The sequence below is a fragment of the Cariama cristata genome, unplaced genomic scaffold, assembly GCF_000690535.1.
Source record: "Cariama cristata isolate BGI_N322 unplaced genomic scaffold, ASM69053v1 scaffold13017, whole genome shotgun sequence".
Taxonomy (NCBI): domain Eukaryota; kingdom Metazoa; phylum Chordata; class Aves; order Cariamiformes; family Cariamidae; genus Cariama; species Cariama cristata.
This window is the reverse complement of record NW_009627175.1, coordinates 12,410-30,479: the sequence shown is the minus strand read 5'-3', so window position 1 is coordinate 30,479 and position 18,070 is coordinate 12,410. Positions and strand designations below refer to the sequence as shown.

Below are 18,070 nucleotides of genomic sequence, written 5' to 3'. Positions count from 1 at the left end.
CCAGCCTGTCCAGGTCTCACTGAATGGCAGCACAGGCTTCCAGTGTATCAGCTACTCCTCCCGGTTTTGTATCATCAGCAAACTCACTGAGGTTACACTCTGTCCCTTCATCCAGGTCACTGATGAATAGGTTATACAGGACCGGACCCAGAACTGACCCCTGGGGAACACCACTAGCTACACCTAGCCTCTGTGCTGCTGAGCATGACCCTCTGGGCTCTGCCATTCAGCCAGTTCTCAATCCACCTCACTGTCCATTCATACAGCCAATGCTTCCTGAGCTTACCTATGAGGGTGTTATGGGAGACAGCATCAAAAGCCTTGCTGAAGCCAAGGCAGACAACATCCACTGCTCTCCCCTCACCTACCCAGCCAGTCATGCCATCATAGAAGACTATCAGGTTGGTGAAGCATGACTTCCCCTTGGTGAATCTATATTGATTACTGATAACCTTATCCTCCAACTGCTTAGAGATGACATCCAGAATGAGCTGTTCTGTCACTTTTCCAGGGATGGAGGTGAGGACGACTGACCTGTAGTTCCCTGGGTCCTCCTTCTTGCCCTTTTTTAAGGCTGGAGTGACAGTGGCTTTCCTCCAGTCCTCAGGCACATAGTACTGTTAATAGAAGTTAATTTTATTGTCTAGTATGTAATTTCTATAGTATTTTTTATTTAAAACTTAAAACAACCTGAATAGTAAGAGTATTTTATCCCTTGACTGAGCTATTTACTGCTTGTTTCCATACTGTTGTGGTTTAATCCCAGCCAGCGACTCAGCCCCATACAGGTGCTCACTTACTCCCCCCCAGTGGGATGGGGGAGAGAATCAGAAGGATAAAAGTGAGAGAACTCGTGGGTTGAGATAAAGACTGTTTAATAGGTAAAGCAAAAGCCGTGCACGCAAGCAAAGCAAGGAATTCATTCACTACTTTCTGTTGGCAGGCAGGTGTTCAGCCATCTCCAGGAAAGCAGGGCTCCATCACATGTAATGGTTACTTGGGAAGACAAACGCCATCACTCCTAACGTCCCCCCCTTCCTCCTTCTTCCCCCGGTGTCACATGCTGAGCATGACGTCATATGGTATGGAATATCCCTTGGGTCATTGAGGTCAGCTGTCTCGGCTGTGCCCCCTCCCAACTCTTTGTGCCTCCCCAACCCACTCACTGATGGGATGGGGTGAGAAACACAAAAGACCTTGGCTCTGTGTAAGCCCTGCTCAGCAACAGCTAGAACACCCCGCTGTTTCCAATGCTGTTGCCAGCACAAATCCAAAACAATGCCCCATACTAGCTACTGTGAAGAAAATTAACTCTATCCCAGTCAAAACCAGCACACATATTTAGTACTGATCTTCCTAGTACAGCAGTGCTAGCTTACAGTTGTGTAATAAGGCTGGGAATTAAAACAATTTAGAGGTGTTAGGTGCCTGGGGATTTTTGGAAATCACTGCTCTAGTCCATTATTTTTAAGACATTCCCAGTTGAAGTTCATCAGAATTTGCATACTTCCTCATTAGAAGTTCTGTTGTATGAAGTGAAAGGTGCAGAAGACATTTTTGTTGTTCTGATGTAAAATAAAACAATGATTATTTTTTTTAAGCTAGAGAAACAGAAAAGGTCTGTGATGTTTAAAAAAAAAATCACTGAGGTAGTAAGTTTGCAAGCTGTAAGTATGATACAGAAGAGAAATGCTTATTTAGGAGTTCTGGAAAATCATGAGGAATCAAATTCTTCATAAGTGAAATTGAATAATGGAAACCAAATATTTGTTAAAATATTACAGGTAGGACTGTTTTCGACATACCCACAGGACATTTATGTTTACATTTCTGTGTGAGTGTATTGATATGTTGATTTGTATATAACTTTTCCCTTGTACTTTTTACAGTAGCAATTCTGTAGCGGTTATTCACTTCCATTTTTGAAAAACAGAGAACTTCCATATTCTGCCTTTTGCTTTGTAGGTAACTTACTCTCAAAGGAGACCATATTAGACCATGTGTGTATATTGTGTATATATAGTTATGAAGCCAAGTTTGTATTTCAAGTACTAAATAATACCCAGTCCATTAAATGGATACAGTATCTCTTGTATTTTCAGCAGGTCTGAAAAAAGAGCAGACTGACATTTGTTCGAAGTTTTGTGATTATAAAAACATGGTCTTTTAGTTCATGACTGAAAATATATCATACATTTTACATTTCAGGTTCCTTATTGGTTCGAAGACTGATGCTGAAAGGTAAATTAATATAGTATGTACAGCCATTTTGCTTGATGCCAAATAATGAATTTTGTTCCTTTTAGGCATTGTGATGTTTCTAATGTTATGGTTATGCAAACAGATGCAGAACAGATGGGGAAAATAAGAGGAATTAATCATCATAACAAGAAGTAGGATATAATGTGCAATTTCTGTCTTTAACAAGCAAGGAAGAATAGAGGAAAGGAAATACGTGAATACAGCTTGTCCCACTACCTAAATTTCAAGCATGTTACAGTTCTTTGCACAATTATTCTTGATTACACAGGTAATAATAAAATTCTGAGAGTACTTAGCAGGAATTTCATCTTGACATTTTGTATGGTAAATTAGCAATCAGGAAAATCGTTCATTTGGACTTTAATCTAGGATTTAAGATATATGCAACTTACTTTTGTGTATTGTGCATTACTTGATTCAGCTTTCTTAGAGAAGCAATTGACAAAACAGTTTTCCAGTTGTAGAATGATTAAGAGTAGCAATTCTGGGATAACTGAGGCACCAAAATAAGTATTTCTTCAAATGTTTGTCAGCGTGGATCGCATTACAGATGCCTGCGTTTCTTTGTGCATGAGCACAGAACCTTCAGAAAGCAGTCTCTGTTAAAGCCAGTTGTGGGTTTGTGCCTTCATAGCAGACCTCGAGGTGATGTACATGCCATAGCTCTTACCTCCCCACTCTTCTTATGTGCCTGGCAGGGAGATGAGTCCTTGATTTGGTCAAAAATCAATAATGTTCTTTGGTTTAATAGATAATTTTGATCAAGAAACTTTTCTTATTCTATCCTGCCTCCTTTGTGCTGATAGTGACTTTTGCTGTTTATGCTATAAGCTGAACTGGGAGAATTGTTGGCTGAAAACTAAAACAATAATACAGGGGTCTAGTTTTAACTGGGATTGATTTCCTGAACATGTTTGTCACTGGTTTGCACAAGTCGTTCTATCGGAATAAGCAGTTGGGTCTCAGGGACTAGGACAAGAAAAAACAGCAGAGGAGGAAGGAGAGCAGGACCACTTTTTTTTCCAGTACATGGCACTTCATTACTCCGATTCCCCTGTAATTTTAAGGCAGTCTAAAATCTAATTGCTGAAAAAAGTATGCTGCATCCTTTCCTCTGCAGTGTGTCTTGGGACCCTTGCTTATGTCTGCATTAGTCATGTAACATCATATTGAATCAGTTCTATACCAAAATGAAGTGTAGTTCATCACATTTAAGTGTAAGCTAATGGAAATATTCCAGCAGTTTTTTATTGAGGTTCAGTCTGCCAGAGTCTAAGTGAGAACACTTCTTCAGCATGATTTGCAAGTCTGCAAGGTCACTTTGTATATTCTGCTCATGTTTTTGAAACAGTATTTCCTCAACTTACTACTTTCAGATTAGTAGAGATGCAGTACTTGATTTGGTAGAACAGTATTTTAAACATGTTTGCCTGATCCTATTGGTGCTTCAAATTCCTGGATACGTCACTGCTTATTAATCTCATAGAATAAGACCTGGCTGTCCTGGTGCTCAAAGAAGCGATCACTTTTGCTGTGATAACTAGTTCTTGGTTGTACATTCATTATGGACCTCTTAGTTCATCTCTTGCATTCAAAGCCCTCATCTGACATAGACCTCGTGTTAAAGGAGGGTTGACTGTTCCATAGGGAGCATAAGCAGGGGACACAGCTTTATAAAAAATTGTGGATCCCTGTGAGGGAAATGGGATCCCCATTGACTGACATCCCAAAGAACTACAATTGCTTTTAGGAAGGGAGCTGTTCTGTCTACTGTTTTGCATATTCTACCAAAAGAGGGTTTCTTAAACTTGTTTCTTAAACTATATTTTGCATTAGAAAAAAAAGACAGTGACTAAAGGAAAAGTTAAAATTTAATAAATCTAAGAAAAGAGCCCAGAAATGTGAAGTAGAAAGATATAGATATGTTTTAGGTATACGCATCTCTATTTTATATACATACATACTTAATTTATACAGAAGTATATAGTATTTGTGTAATGTATCAGATGACTATGTAACACATACAATTATGTGTTTACATATATGTATCTACTTTAGAAGTTCAGAGTTGTTAATCTTTTTATGTCCTCATTGTTTGTTTCAGAGTGGTGAACCAGTATCAGGAGTTAGTACAAAATGAAGCTAAATGTCCTGTAAAAATGTTTCATAATTCAAGTGGATCGGTCAATCTTAGTCATCTTTCCCCAGGGAGGGAAATGGAAGTGAGTTTATCGAGCCATACATTTCTTTTATTTGCACTTGATTATTGAATTATTAGAATAATTTTTGCTATCCTCATTTAAAACTAAAATAAGCTAAAAATTTCATTCTGAATGGATTTTTAATGCTTTATTGTCATAATCATTCAACAGGAGTGTATTGGAAAAGTTAGAGGAAAGCACTTTTGTTTCCACTGTTCAAATGTTGTGTCTTTTAGCCATGTTATGGGTTTGGGGTGGTTTTTTTTTTGCCACGTATAGTATAGTTAGCTCCAAGGTTTTGTTGTGGCATTTTCCCCTGTCCAGATGAACCTTTCACAGTAAAATGCAGCTGTGTGTTTCATTTTTTGGGTCAGTAAACATAGAAGCAAATGTAGTAGCTGAACTTCTTTTCTTTTACCTTAATTATTTAAATTATTTTCTCCTTACTTTGAAGAGGAAAACTTAAAAAAAAAAAAAAAAAAAAAAAAAACACACAAAAAACAAACAACCAAACAACAAAACCCCACACAAACTGCTCCCCCCCCAAAAAAAAAACAGCACCAAAAACTTTAAAGGGCTTATATTTGCATGCACACATCCAGTAGAAATTCCTTCATTCTCAAATTCTCTTGCCTGTTGGCATTGCCTTGTGTTTTACTTGCTGCTTCTGGCTTTCTTGGTCAGATCCAGTTCTCCAGCAGTCAGCTGTGTTTAGGCTCCAGCTAGTAAATGAATTTTGTAGCCCTTGGGCTATTTTCTTTGCTACATCTTTCCTGTAAAGACCTGCTTTTAAACTGCAACAACGTTGCTCTGAAAGACATAGTTCTTGGTGTCAGCCAGAAGAACAGCATGTACAGGCCAGCAGTTTCAGAAAGGAATATAAGTGTTTATGTGTGTATACACATACAGACATATGAATGCGTGTGTGTATATATATAATAAAATCACAGAATAACATAGGGTGGCAGGGTGCTTCTAGAAGTCATCTCTTCTGGCTATCCAAGCCGCCATCAAAAGCTGGACCAAAGCTTCTCAGGTTACTGTATTTAATGATCTAGTCCCTTTTTGAATGGGGCATTAGTCTTTATTTTCAGAGAGAATAAAGCAGATTTTAATAGTAGAAAAGAAAAGTAGTCCTCAGAATTTTCCTAAAAAGATTCTTTTTTATAAGCAAACAATTAGAAACATGTAGAGGGAATGTCTCTTATTACTGAGAATCAGTGGAAGCTAAGCTCTCCAAAAAGTTTCTGCACAATGCTGAATGCTCTGGTTTGTTAGCCCATGCACATCTAATTTAGGCTTCAGCATTGAAATATTCCATTCACTACACTGACAGCCTCATTTTCTAGATTCAGCAGTTTATGGACTGTATGTTTGTTTAGATGTTACTTTCATTTATGGGCTACCTGCTGTATAGATAAAAATATATAGACTGTAACTGTAAACGTGTTTCACTGTTGAGTCTTTTGATGATGTCAGCTATTGGAATTATGGATTTAGGGCCTATTTTGAGTGACTGAGAACTACAGACTTGATTAACTGAAGTTAACTTATGTTTAAACAACCTGATAAGTAAGTTATAAGAACAAACAAAAAGGGAGCACCTTTCCTCTGAAAAGATTAGTGAAGTTCTGATCCCGCTGAAGTAAATGGGAAAATGTGCATTGATTTCTGCGCATTCAGGATTTTCCTGAATGTATTTAAATTCCTACTCCCAGAATGAGGAAATCTGATCCTGTTCTCTAGATCCATCTCGATTGGAAATGGCAGATATGTACAGATGGTGAATGAATGAAATGATGTCATTTTTCAAGTAAGATCAAATTGTCCTGTTACTTAAAGTTCATCTGTCACTCTTGGATTTGTGAAAATTGCTAAGAAGGATTTCAGAATTGCAGAGAGAAGTGAAACTCTTGAATTCTTTTAATTTTTTTTTTACTCGGTTTAAATTTTACCAGCACCATCAAGCTGCTTCTTGATGGTAAGCATTTGATCTTAAGAGAGTCAGTCATAGGTTATGTTTTTAAAATAAATAAATAAAAATGTTTAAAGGGAATCTTGTCATGGTTTTGAGAAACCTAATACAAGTTAATTGAATTATCTTTTCTGTCAAATACATGGAAGCTGACATTATTGCTGTGGTAGTGTTAATTTCTCTTTCCTCCTAGCAGCCAGAAAGTATATCGGGCTCTGTTCAGTCTTCAATATTGGGGAAAGGTGTAAAACACCGACCTCCTCCAATCAAATTACCTTCCAGTTCAGGAAGTAGCTCTTCAGGTAATTACTTATTGACTCGAGTGTCTCCTTTCTCTGTGTTCTGCGTGTTGTGAAATGACATGATATCCCTTTAGTAAAGATGTAATAAAACAAAAAGAAATCAGTATCTTATCTGTGAAAAGAGCATCTTTTTTTGATTTCTGATTATATTGTTCACAAAATTGTATCCTAACAAATATTCAAGTTAACATGTACTTGCAGAACAATAATATATTTTAATTATGCCTTTTCAGGTAATATTTTTAGTGCACAACAGTCAAGTGGCCATCTAAAATCCCCAACTCCTCCTCCTCCTCCTTCTAAGCCTCCTGGTCTTTCTCGGAAGCAATCTATGGATCTTAATCAAGTTAGCATGCTCTCTCCAGCTGCCATGTCTCCTGCAAGCTCTTCACAAAGTGAGTCACGACCTAAATTCTCCATTAAATCTTAGGCTTTTGCATAAATGCTTCCTGAGATAAACTACTTAACCTGTGGAATGATGAAACTTAAGTGTACAGTGTACCCTAAATTGTATGAGTTGTGCAGCTTTAGGCAGGTCTCTTGTTCACTGTATGTATTTTATGTTTATTGTAACTGTGTTCGTTTTTTCTGTATATATGTATGCACCCTCTGTGTATACGTTTTAATACATTTTATGCAAATAGTATGATCTCCTCATTTATGAAAGGCTGGTAGATGATGTGATGAGATAAAATTCCAAAGTGTAGATTTTTTTTTTTTTCCTGCAGTGTAAAAACAGTATGTTAGATCAGTTTGCCTTTACGTAATTTAAGCATCTGATTTTTGAATGTTATAGGAGCTGGTGCAGTTGTATCTCTATGTATGTATATAATCTGATCAGTCCCAAGGTGGTGATACAATAAACGATAAGATGATTTTTTTAAAACACTCCTACACTGTTTTACAAATCATTGCTGATTGCAAGTGTGGTGGTGATGCTGATGATGATAGCACCATATTCTCAGGTGTTAAAATGTAAATTTCAATAATAAGTGACATCCTAGTTTAAGTATTTTCTTTAACACTGACAGGATCATTGTAATCATAGCTATAAAAGATAAACATTTTTAAAAATATGTATGCGTCTTGAGACATTTTGTGAAGAGATTTGTACAAAGAGAAATCATAGCTGCAGTTTTTCATTTTTTTATGAATAATTGTACACTGCACATTCCAGTATCCTGCACAGTATTATAATATGCTTTTTGCATTAAATAATTTAAAATCTGGATAGCTCAAAAGGTGTAACTTTTCTGCCTTCTTGTTTTGCACAAAGAAAAAAAGAAAACTTAAAAAAGTTTTCTTTGAACGTATTTATTCTGTTTTTCTGTTAGTGCTGAGTTGTGTAAATCTGCTGCACACAGTTGTTACTTTAAGGCTCTGGTCACAACAGCTGGACATTCACATTTATTTCCTTTCTTTCTGCAGGACATGAAAGCTAAAAAAAAAAGAAAGAAAAACAAAAAAACCACCTCAAGCTTTTTGGGGTTTTTTGTTTTATTTTTCCATTGACAAACTGTGCTTACTGCATCCACAACAAATATAGCTATACGTGCTACATTTAAGCAGAAGGAATTACACAGTAACTTTTAAAGATGCAGTATTATCCTCTGGTTCTTAAATATTAAAACCTTTTTATTTGATCAGAATTTGGCAAATGGGAGTTTAGCTATATGATTAAATTTAGATCAACCCCATAATTATTAAAATAGTATATGTTCTTTTGTTGAATCTGTTGTTTTCCATGATGTTTTTAACACGATGCTATTGTGCAGGCAGTGCATATAGACTGTATGTTTAACATCTTAGGGCAAAAACATTAATTAGGTTAAAACGGTCACTAAGAAATTGTCTTACTTTAAGTATTTCTGAATGGAGTTAGGACTTAATGTGCGATAAATTCTGGAAGGACTTGATGGAGGATACAAATCAGTATATGGCTTAAGGAGTTAAGCATGGAGAGTGGGTTTTCTGTGTGATTATACTGCATCCTTAACAATGAGTGCGTGCTGCAACACCTGTGTCGTGTAGAAATTAACACTTGCAGTCTAAAAAGTGGAACAAATTGTCAGTGCTAAATAAGATTCCATTAACCTTATTATACAAAAAGGACTGGCCTTTTATAACAAACTAGCACTTTTTATTTTTCTCAATGAGCAGGGTCTGGAACTCCTAAACCATCTACTCCTACTCCAACCAACACCCCTTCATCGACCCCACACCCTCCTGATGCTCAGAGCTCAACTCCTATTACCCCTTCTGCCACCCCTACTCCCCAAGATTCAGGCTTCACCCCTCAGCCCACTTTGTTAACCCCGTTTGCTCAGCAGCAAATGTCTCTGAGCCAGGCACTGCCTGTAATGACCATTCCTCTTTCCACCATGGTAACATCCGTTACTACAGGAACAACCTCCACCCAGGTCATGGCAAACCCTGCAGGACTTAACTTCATCAATGTAGTGGGCTCTGTGTGGTAAGTTTTTTGTTACGATGGTTTCTTATTTTGTCCTGGGTTGGCTGGTGGTTGTGGCGGTGGGGTGGGAGGGTGGGAGTGGTATTGGACTGCCCAACATCCATTAGGATAGATATTTTTCAGGATCTGCAATATAAAAAGATCATTCACTTTATAATTACAAAGTGAAGAGCCACAAGAAACTCTTTGTATTTCTTGAATATAAGGCACCTTTATTGCTTTCAGCTTTTTGGATGAATATAGTTTAATTTCATGAGGCTTAACCTCAATTTAAGTGTTTTCTAGATTTTGCTCTTTAAGTTTGAAAACTTTTTTTCATTAATCAGAGAGGAGGTAGAATATCATATGCAGACCACTCTAAATGAAAAATGGAAAGAGATTTGTTATTAAAGTGCCTATGAATGAAAGGTTGTATGTAAAATACAAGAAAACAACAATTCTATTTTCTTACAATTTAAACAAACATTGAGGTTGACCATTCTCTGATCCTTAAAACTAATTTTGTGGTTTAAAAAAATAATAAATGCTGCTGTCAAGAATAGATTGTGTGGTATAATGCGAACTGCTTTTTAGACTAAATGAAATTCTGTGATCAATAGAAGATGGTCACTGTAAGACACACAGTGTGCTTTAATGCATGTATTGGACACTTGAGTTACTCATCCAAGGTGTTCAGCAGCTAATCACTGTTGATTAATAAGAGATTTTTTTTTTAATAGTGCAAAAAGAAAACACAAACCTGTTCCTTAACTTTTTGTTAAGTATAAGCATTTTCAAGACAGTTGATCTTTCAGTATTTCTGGAATAAAAGACCACTTGTGGTTTATTTTCAATAGATTATACCAAAGAAAAAAAACTGTATATGCTGAGAATATGGATTTACATATTTGTTGTGCCCTAGGCATAACAATTTTTTAAGCTGCCTTGATACTTTATCCATAATCCCATTTACAGCAAACAATTGATTTGTCATGAGACAGAGGGCAAAAATTTAGTTATTCAGATTTACTTGTACCACTTGGGTTTGATGTGTTGTCTTTCCTCTTCTACAGTGGAGCACAGACACTGATGAGTGGTTCAAACCCTATGTTGGGGTGCAACACTGGTGCCATAGCCCCTGCAGGTATAAATCTGAGTGGCATTTTACCATCAGGAGGTCTGGTACCAAGTGCGCTGCCTGCTGCAATGCAGTCTGCTTCTCAAGCAGGTTAGTGTGAATAAGTTGAAAAGCCACCCTTCAGATAGGGACAGCGTGAAAACATATTGTGAGAACAATGGACAAAAAAGAGGCCATTGTGGGAATAGATTGTGTATTTGATGGCTGGAGATCGTGAACAACATACATATTTTTGCATTCGAAAATGTAGGCTATGTTTGATTGAAATTGGTTTTTGAGGAGCTAGACTGGGGAAACATACTCTAAACCTGGGTTGTTTGATATGTTCGGTAGGAAGTTTTAGATAAGCTGCAAATTTGAATGCAACTTCAGTAACGATGACTGCCAGAAAAAAAGCATGACTGAACTTAGAAAGAGGCCTCACTTATTAAATATGCGAGGCATTTTATTCTCTCGCTGGTACTGCTTTATTCTAGTAGGACACTTAGTTCCTTATTGCCTTCAAATATGACTATATAAATCTGTATCCCTCAATATTCATTAAAGCAGGATTTAAATTCTTAGTTTATTTTTTCTGAACATATAATAAAAGAAAAAAAAACCCTAATGTATGATTTATGGAACCAGAATGATAGAAGAGACTTCAAGATATTCATCCTTTACATTGAGACAGAGTCAAATCTGTCTAAACCATTCTGAACCAATGTTTATCTAAACTATCCTTGAATACCTTCACTAAAGAATATTCCCATCATCCTTAGCTGTTTGGAGTAGTTCATTGTCCATACAGAATGTTTCCTTCTAATTACAATGCATCTGCTTAATTGCAAATTAAATTATTTTTTCCTCCTGCTCCTTGCAGACATGAAAAATAGTCGTTCACCCTTTCTCTTTACCTTCTAAGTATCCAACATGCTGTCATGTCCCACATTTGTCTTCTCTTTCTGATGGGTCGTATTTTTCAAACCTTTCATAATCCTGTCACTCTCTTCTAGACTGTCCAATTTGCTTACATCCTTCTTAAAATGTGATAACCAAAACTGGACACAAGCCTCAGCTTGGCTGATTTACCACTGTGGAGCACAGCAGAATAAATGCATCTCATCTATTTCACAACATTCCTGTTAACATTTCCCCAAATGAGGTCTGCCTATTTTTTATCTGTATTTTTTGCAACAGCATTACATTAACATAAGAATGGCTTTACTGGTTTAGGCCAAAAATCCATTCAGTTTGTATTCTGTCTCTGACAGTCGCCATTAGAGGATACTTAGGAGAGAGTTTAAGATGAGGCAAAAGTGTGAAGTGAAACATCCCTTGTAGACAACTGTACCTCTTCTGGCAACCTGCAGCTTTGAGACTTTCTCAGCTGAAGACTATCCACATGGATCTTTGCGCTTAATATCCTGTGCTAGACTTCTAGTCTGTGGATTTATCTAATTGGTTTTTGAACCCATTTATATTTTTGGAACCTACGGCATCTTGTGACAGTGAGTTTTGTAAATGTAAACTGTGTGAAGAGGTTCTTTTCGTTTGTGTGTTCCATAGTTTGTAGTACGGATGATTCGGATATGTTTGACTTACTGTAACTTCTCATGTCCTTTGTTGCTGTATAGACACAAAGCTAGTTACTCACAGTTTTGTACTTGTTCATTTGTCTTTTCTTAATTCAATGTTACTGAATTTTGGACTCTTTTTTCAGTTCACTAGGATCGCTTTTAATTCTAATTCTGTCCTGTCAAGCACTATCAACCTTTTCCTGTTTGACGTCACAGATTTTTACATGCTACGCTGTCGCCCACGTAACAGATGGGAGTAGTGAGCTGAGCTAGGTCCATGGAAGACCTCTGGGGGTTCTGTTTGACAGCTGCCATTTTACTGGAGCGTTTGTATCGGTTCTATACTCGTAGCTTACTACATATACATCTTTCTTTTAGCATAGCTTTGAAGAGTGCCCTGTGGAATAATGCCAAAAGCTCTAGAAGTCAGATACATGTTGCCAGAAGCCCTTAGGGGTGTGGGCAGTTGCTGGGATTTTGGGTGGAATTGTTTTCTGTTAATGATTGAGAAACTGAGAGCTTCATTGAGCCCTTGGCCATTTCTGGATTTACTGTACAAACAGTAAAACTTTTTAAAGCCAGAGAGGAATGACTGAAGAATAACTGCTATGATATTCTCCACATTCACCTTTGCATAAATGTATTAACAGGTTACAAGGGTACAGTGTTTAGCAGAGATAGAGATTTCTTTCTGTTTAGTCAGCTCTCTAACTTTGAATCTGGGTAACTATGAACTCATCCGCTTTACAGAAAATGCAGCATTTTATTAAGTATAAAATTTATACTTGCCAGTTTTCCAGCTTCCAAATGTTTAGGAATAATCCCAGTGGAAAGGTGTATTAATTGCGATACACAAATATAATTAAGTAAAGACTTCCTACTAATAAAAAGATGTTTTCTTTAACAGGCAGCCCCTTTGGTTTGAAAAATGCATCAAATCTTCGGCCTTTAAATCTTCTACAGGTAATTGATATACTTGGATGCGATAATATTGATAATTTCTTATATTTCTTAAGAGACGTGTTTAGTGCTGCTTACTGCATTGCCCCCTGCAGATCTTTGAAGCCAGTTGATCAGACAAACCATTTATTGCAAATTTTAGTTGCTTACTTGAAATGCTTAGAATGAGAGAAAAAACTACTTCCATAAAGGTACCAGGTGGAAATGATATTCCAGGCTCACAACAAAGCAGCTAGTTCTCAGTAACAATCTAAAAATGCTGACATTTGAATTCAGGAGATTAATCCTAAAATACAATCTTCTATTTTCAGGATTTGCCTAAACTTTTATTGCAAATCATTCTTTAAACTGAAGTTAGCATTGTTTTAAAAGTACAAAACAGTACAGTAGCATCACTCAGGGGTTACATGTATAATGCCTAAAAGCCAAGCTCAACATGCACGGGTAGGTGCAGTAATAGCTTTAAAGAGCTTCTGGTAATGGAAATAGAAGTTCATGTGAGAGGGAGTTTAGAAGGTCTGTAAATGTTTTCTTTCCACTAAGCATACATACAAATACAAACGGGAGCAAAAGCTGCTTATTATGTCCAAGCTCCATTTAAAATCAGAACAGGGAGTGTTTGGAACCAGGTGGAGTTCCTGGATCTTGAAGTCAGCTTCTAGTTACAGGTGCAGAATTGCAGCTTCAGTGTTCCACAAATGTTGCACCATGCTTCAAAACATTAACACCAGCAAAAGACCAGCTGCAGCTTCTCTACTTCCTCCTACCATTCCTGTACACGCTCCAGAGATGTGGAAAAGGGCAGGCACAGGAAGCGGTTATGCCAGAGCAGAGCTCTTCTACAAAATTACGTGCTTGTATGTGTGTGATTCCACATGGAGGTACATCCTTTCAAGCTACCTCTGCCACTCCTATAAGCCAAAAACAATTTGGCTGAAATCAGTGCAATCAAAGCTGGGGTAAGGGCGAGAAATCAAGACTGTTTAACATTTTTCTGCATCAGACCTTGCAGCTTGATTGAAAGCATCTATTAAAATTCAGTGGAATAGTCTGAAAGTGGAAATAATATACAGTGCTTTTGAAGACTAGCCTTTACATTTCCAGTATCAGTACAATCTCTACTATTTTAATTAGAATAATAAAAATACATTTTCCTGTGGAAATATCTCACTATAATTTAATGCAGATTTGTTTTCTGAGCATAAGGCTTTTTCACACACAACAGCAATTGTAAACTGATTCATTTTAAAGGATTTTAAAAAAACCAAAACCAAACCTCCAAGCAGTACCTCATTATCAATGCCCTGTGCATCCTAGGACAGTGGGAAGCTTGGCAATTTGATTGAATTATGCCTTTTGTTTTTAATCTTCAACAGCTTCCAGGTGGTTCACTTATTTGTAACCCACTCCACAGCAGCAGCAACAACAGCAGCTGTCACAGTTTTTTCCGCAGCAGCAATCTCAGCAGCCTACAACCTGTAGTCCTCAGCAGCAGGGAGAACAGGTGTGTGCTGACAGCCTTCAGTCTGGGCTGCATGGCTGAAACAGTTTCTCCTATTCTCCCCATCTCCACAAGTAAATGAGCTTTTAACCCAAGCAGAGGGGGAGGAAAGTCTTCCTCCAAAACCACCTCAAACTGCAAAGACTGCAGTGGCTTTGTTGCTGTGGCTGGAGCTGGGTTATAATACTCCTTTATTTATATACTGTATAGAAGAGCCGTAACGAAACAACTGGCTAAGCCTTGTCTAACTCTAGCATGAAGAGAGCCAGCCCACTGTACGAGTGGTGTAAAATCAGCTTGGTGTTGTCCTGTTTGTCATAACCAGCAGATACATCAGGTGAACAGAGAAAAAAACACAATCAGGATTACTAGAGAATAACTAAAGCTTCTTACTTGCACTGCTGTGAATTGGTTTATGATCCTCACTGCTGTAGTTCAACAGAATTGTTGTCTTTGCACCAGGGACAGTATCAGTTGGCTTTAAAGCTGTAATATTAAGACACTTGCTCTTCAGGCTGCCTGTAATTAGTGTTAAAGACTTTAATCACCAAAGAAGTTTAAAGACTTGATAGAGACCAATCAATCTTCTCAAAATGACAAATTTCGAGTGGTTGGTTCTACCTGTGCCTGAAAATCTTTACCAGCGCTAATGCAGCAATTTGGAAGAACTAGCTGCTCTGCTTTTGTGTTCTTTATCTTTTGTCTTCCCAGACATGCAAGCCTTCTGTTTACCGAATAGTCTCTACAGAATACTCAGTTTGTCGTAGTAATTTTGCCTGTGCTGCTGTAGAATGTTCATAAATACGATGCCTCTTTGAAATGTTTTTGTAGTGGATAATCTCCTGTGTCACAGGCCTTGTTCTGGAACATGGGACAGTTTAATGGGAAACCTTCAGATTTGTTCACAAATCCAAATATCGGTTACCAGTTGAATTACTGAAAAAAAAATCATGCAAGCTCATCCTATTGGGTTTTATTTTCTAGACATTGAACCTCAAGGGCATTTACAAAAAGGCTGATGTAAGCCTAGTCCTTCTTGTGGCGGAAAGGTCTTCTGGAGGAAATCAATCTCTCTGCATTGGCTCACTTGCCCTAAAGAACTCTCTTACCACGCATTGTGGAGTCAGACTAGGGTCATTAGCTAAAATGAGCTATTAGGAGTACTCGATTCTTTAGCTTTCAGTAAGGACAAGAACATACGTGTGCACAGTGCTGTAATCCAAGTGCTTAGTGGAAAAAAACAAAGCCCAAAAGGACCAACAATTGTGTGTGCTGCCAACAGAATATATACATTCTCATCTCATACTCAGGGTTTTTCCCCAAATGTTGGTTCTACAGCTTTGTAAGTCTGTCTTAGTCATCTTCATCGAGATGATGACATCTTCTTAACGTGCAATCTTTTGGTCAAGTTTACCTAGACCTTAGTGGCATTATTTCATATGGTTATTCTAAAGAAGCATTGCAACTCCTGGAAATGCAGCAGCTCAAAAGCTTTATTTTTTTCATTTTCTGACTGATAAGCCATGCAGTTTGCTTGAATTGCATATATAATACTTTATTTCCCCATCTTATGAACCAATGAGTAATTTAAGTTCTAGAAGAGGTCATAATTCAGTAAGTATTCTTTGACTTCAGTAGACGCTAGATCAGACTCTACTAGTTCCATTTGAGTGATTACTATGATAACTACTCTGTTCTGAAAATAAAATTTTAAAAGCAGGGCTTGTATTTTTCATGAAATGGAGCGTGTGACACAACACGAACACGTGAGTGTAAGTTTCAGACTTTACATTTTGATCACTTAGGACTTTGCACATGGATGGTTTCAGGTGTTGCCTGAAGACTTTGGGGTTGGGAGCGGGACAGGGAATCGTGGTAAGATCACAGCCACAAACGGTAGTCTCTGCTGACTGCAGGGGAGTTGACAACTCCATGGGACTTCTGCTGGGTAACCGATGTCATACCATTTCTGCCGAAACAGAGCTGTTTTGGGGCATTCATCATCTGTTCATTCTACTTTAATAGTGACTACATTATAGCCTGTATCTACGCATACTGGAAGATGTAGAATTAAATGTTTTTAAATGGCACTTCAAAAGTTTGCCTTCACACAGGCTTTATTTACTTATTCATTGATACCAAAGTTTGGTAATAAGGATCAAGCTTTTCATTTTTGCTAGGGGTCTGACCAAGGTCCATCCAATCAAGATCAGGCATTATCTGCCCAACAAGCTGCTGTAATTAACCTGACCGGAGTAGGGAATTTTATGCAACCTCAAGCCACAGGTATGTGCTTGCCGAGCCTCCTTTTGTAGTTAAGTGTGTATGTTGATCAGTTCACACTGAAATGAAGTTTGGTCTTAAAGAAGTCTTGTCTTAGAACAATTTAGTTTGTATTATCAGCACATGAATTATACTGGACTTTCAAAGCTGCACTTTTCTGCTTTGTTTGGCAGTTGAGTGTAGAAAATTGGTAATATCACATGAAAATAAGTCATACTTGATACAAAAAGAAAATACAGGGAACTTCCATGCCAGACTTCATTGAGGAATGTTTCTTTAACTGTGTGCTTAACATCCGGTATGAGAAACCTCTTTGTGTCTCCACAAGCACTTCATAATCTAATTACGTTCTAACTAACAGAGTACATATATCATGTATACTTTATTCTGCACTGTTTCCGATTTGACTCTGAAACTAATTCTGTTGATCCCCTTTTTCTGTTACACTCTGTTCCTATGACTTCCTTCCCCAACCCTGACAAACTCGACCTGATCTCTTTGACCTGCCTGCTTTCCCCTTCTCCTTTCTCAGTGTTGTCTCAGCTTGGCTCTGCCGCGAACAGACCTGGGCAAAGCCTTCCTCAGCAGAGACTCCAGCTCTCTTCTGCCTTACAACAGCAACAACAACAAGCCTTGCAGCAGCAGCAGCAACAGATACAAGTAATCCAGCAACTTCACTCTGACTGTGTTTTAAAAAAAAAAAAAATTAAAAATTAAAAATACAATTCTCAGCTCCAAAAGCAAAAATCTTGCCCCTTTGACTTTTCTTCTTTTTTAAACTACTGTCTTTATGGTCTCGCCAGTGAAAAAAACATGAATTTGGCAAACAACATCGTGAAAGATTTAAAATCTGTGGTTCTCTCAGCTTGGAGCACTGAATTTATTTTTATTCATTTAAGCCATCCACCTTCCTGATTTGCTAACATTCAAGGAGTGCTTGTGGCACATTTCTAAATAAGCTCTGCCAGGTGCCAACAGATTTCAAAACAGCATGAAAGTAAGCACCTCCAAGTTCAAATGTAACACTGCTACAGTCAGTACGTGGAAGCAACCGCTCTGGCAAAGCATTCCTTTAGCATTCTGTCATTCAGATGCTTTATGAAAATACTGTAATATTTGTTTAGGACACAGTCTCATATATTTGATACATAGGGAAAAATACATACAATGCGTACACTGAGAAGGTATTCTCTTAAAAACGTACTACATAACCCAAACGCTCACTGAAGTTGCTGAGTTACTGCAGTTACTGCAATGGAGAGAAAGGGCAAAGAAACAAAGCTGTCCAAGCACACGTGTAAAATGTCAGACGTGCCCTCAGCAGGCTTCTGTGCCACTGGTGCTGCTTGACTGTACTCATTGCCCCAGTACGTGCTCTGTTCCTTTTGCCAACCTCATGCTTCCTCTTTTTTTTTTTTCCTTTTTATTTCCCCCTGC

The 18,070-nt window shown here is 37.7% G+C and overlaps 1 protein-coding gene across 1 annotated transcript in view; it reads left to right on the top strand.

Annotated features, from left to right (window-relative positions):
• The window catches only part of SUPT20H (suppressor of Ty 20 homolog (S. cerevisiae)), a gene marked incomplete at its 5' end in the record, with an annotated part of 20,352 nt that overhangs the window by 1,622 nt on the left and 660 nt on the right, over nt 1-18,070 (top strand). The window contains 8 exons of the mRNA XM_009704345.1: nt 2,209-2,241; nt 4,367-4,484; nt 6,632-6,740; nt 6,974-7,135; nt 8,901-9,213; nt 10,266-10,420; nt 12,797-12,852; nt 16,531-16,636. Of these exons, the coding sequence (XP_009702647.1) occupies nt 2,209-2,241; nt 4,367-4,484; nt 6,632-6,740; nt 6,974-7,135; nt 8,901-9,213; nt 10,266-10,420; nt 12,797-12,852; nt 16,531-16,636 (1,052 nt within the window). The remainder of the gene's footprint in view (nt 1-2,208; nt 2,242-4,366; nt 4,485-6,631; nt 6,741-6,973; nt 7,136-8,900; nt 9,214-10,265; nt 10,421-12,796; nt 12,853-16,530; nt 16,637-18,070) is intronic.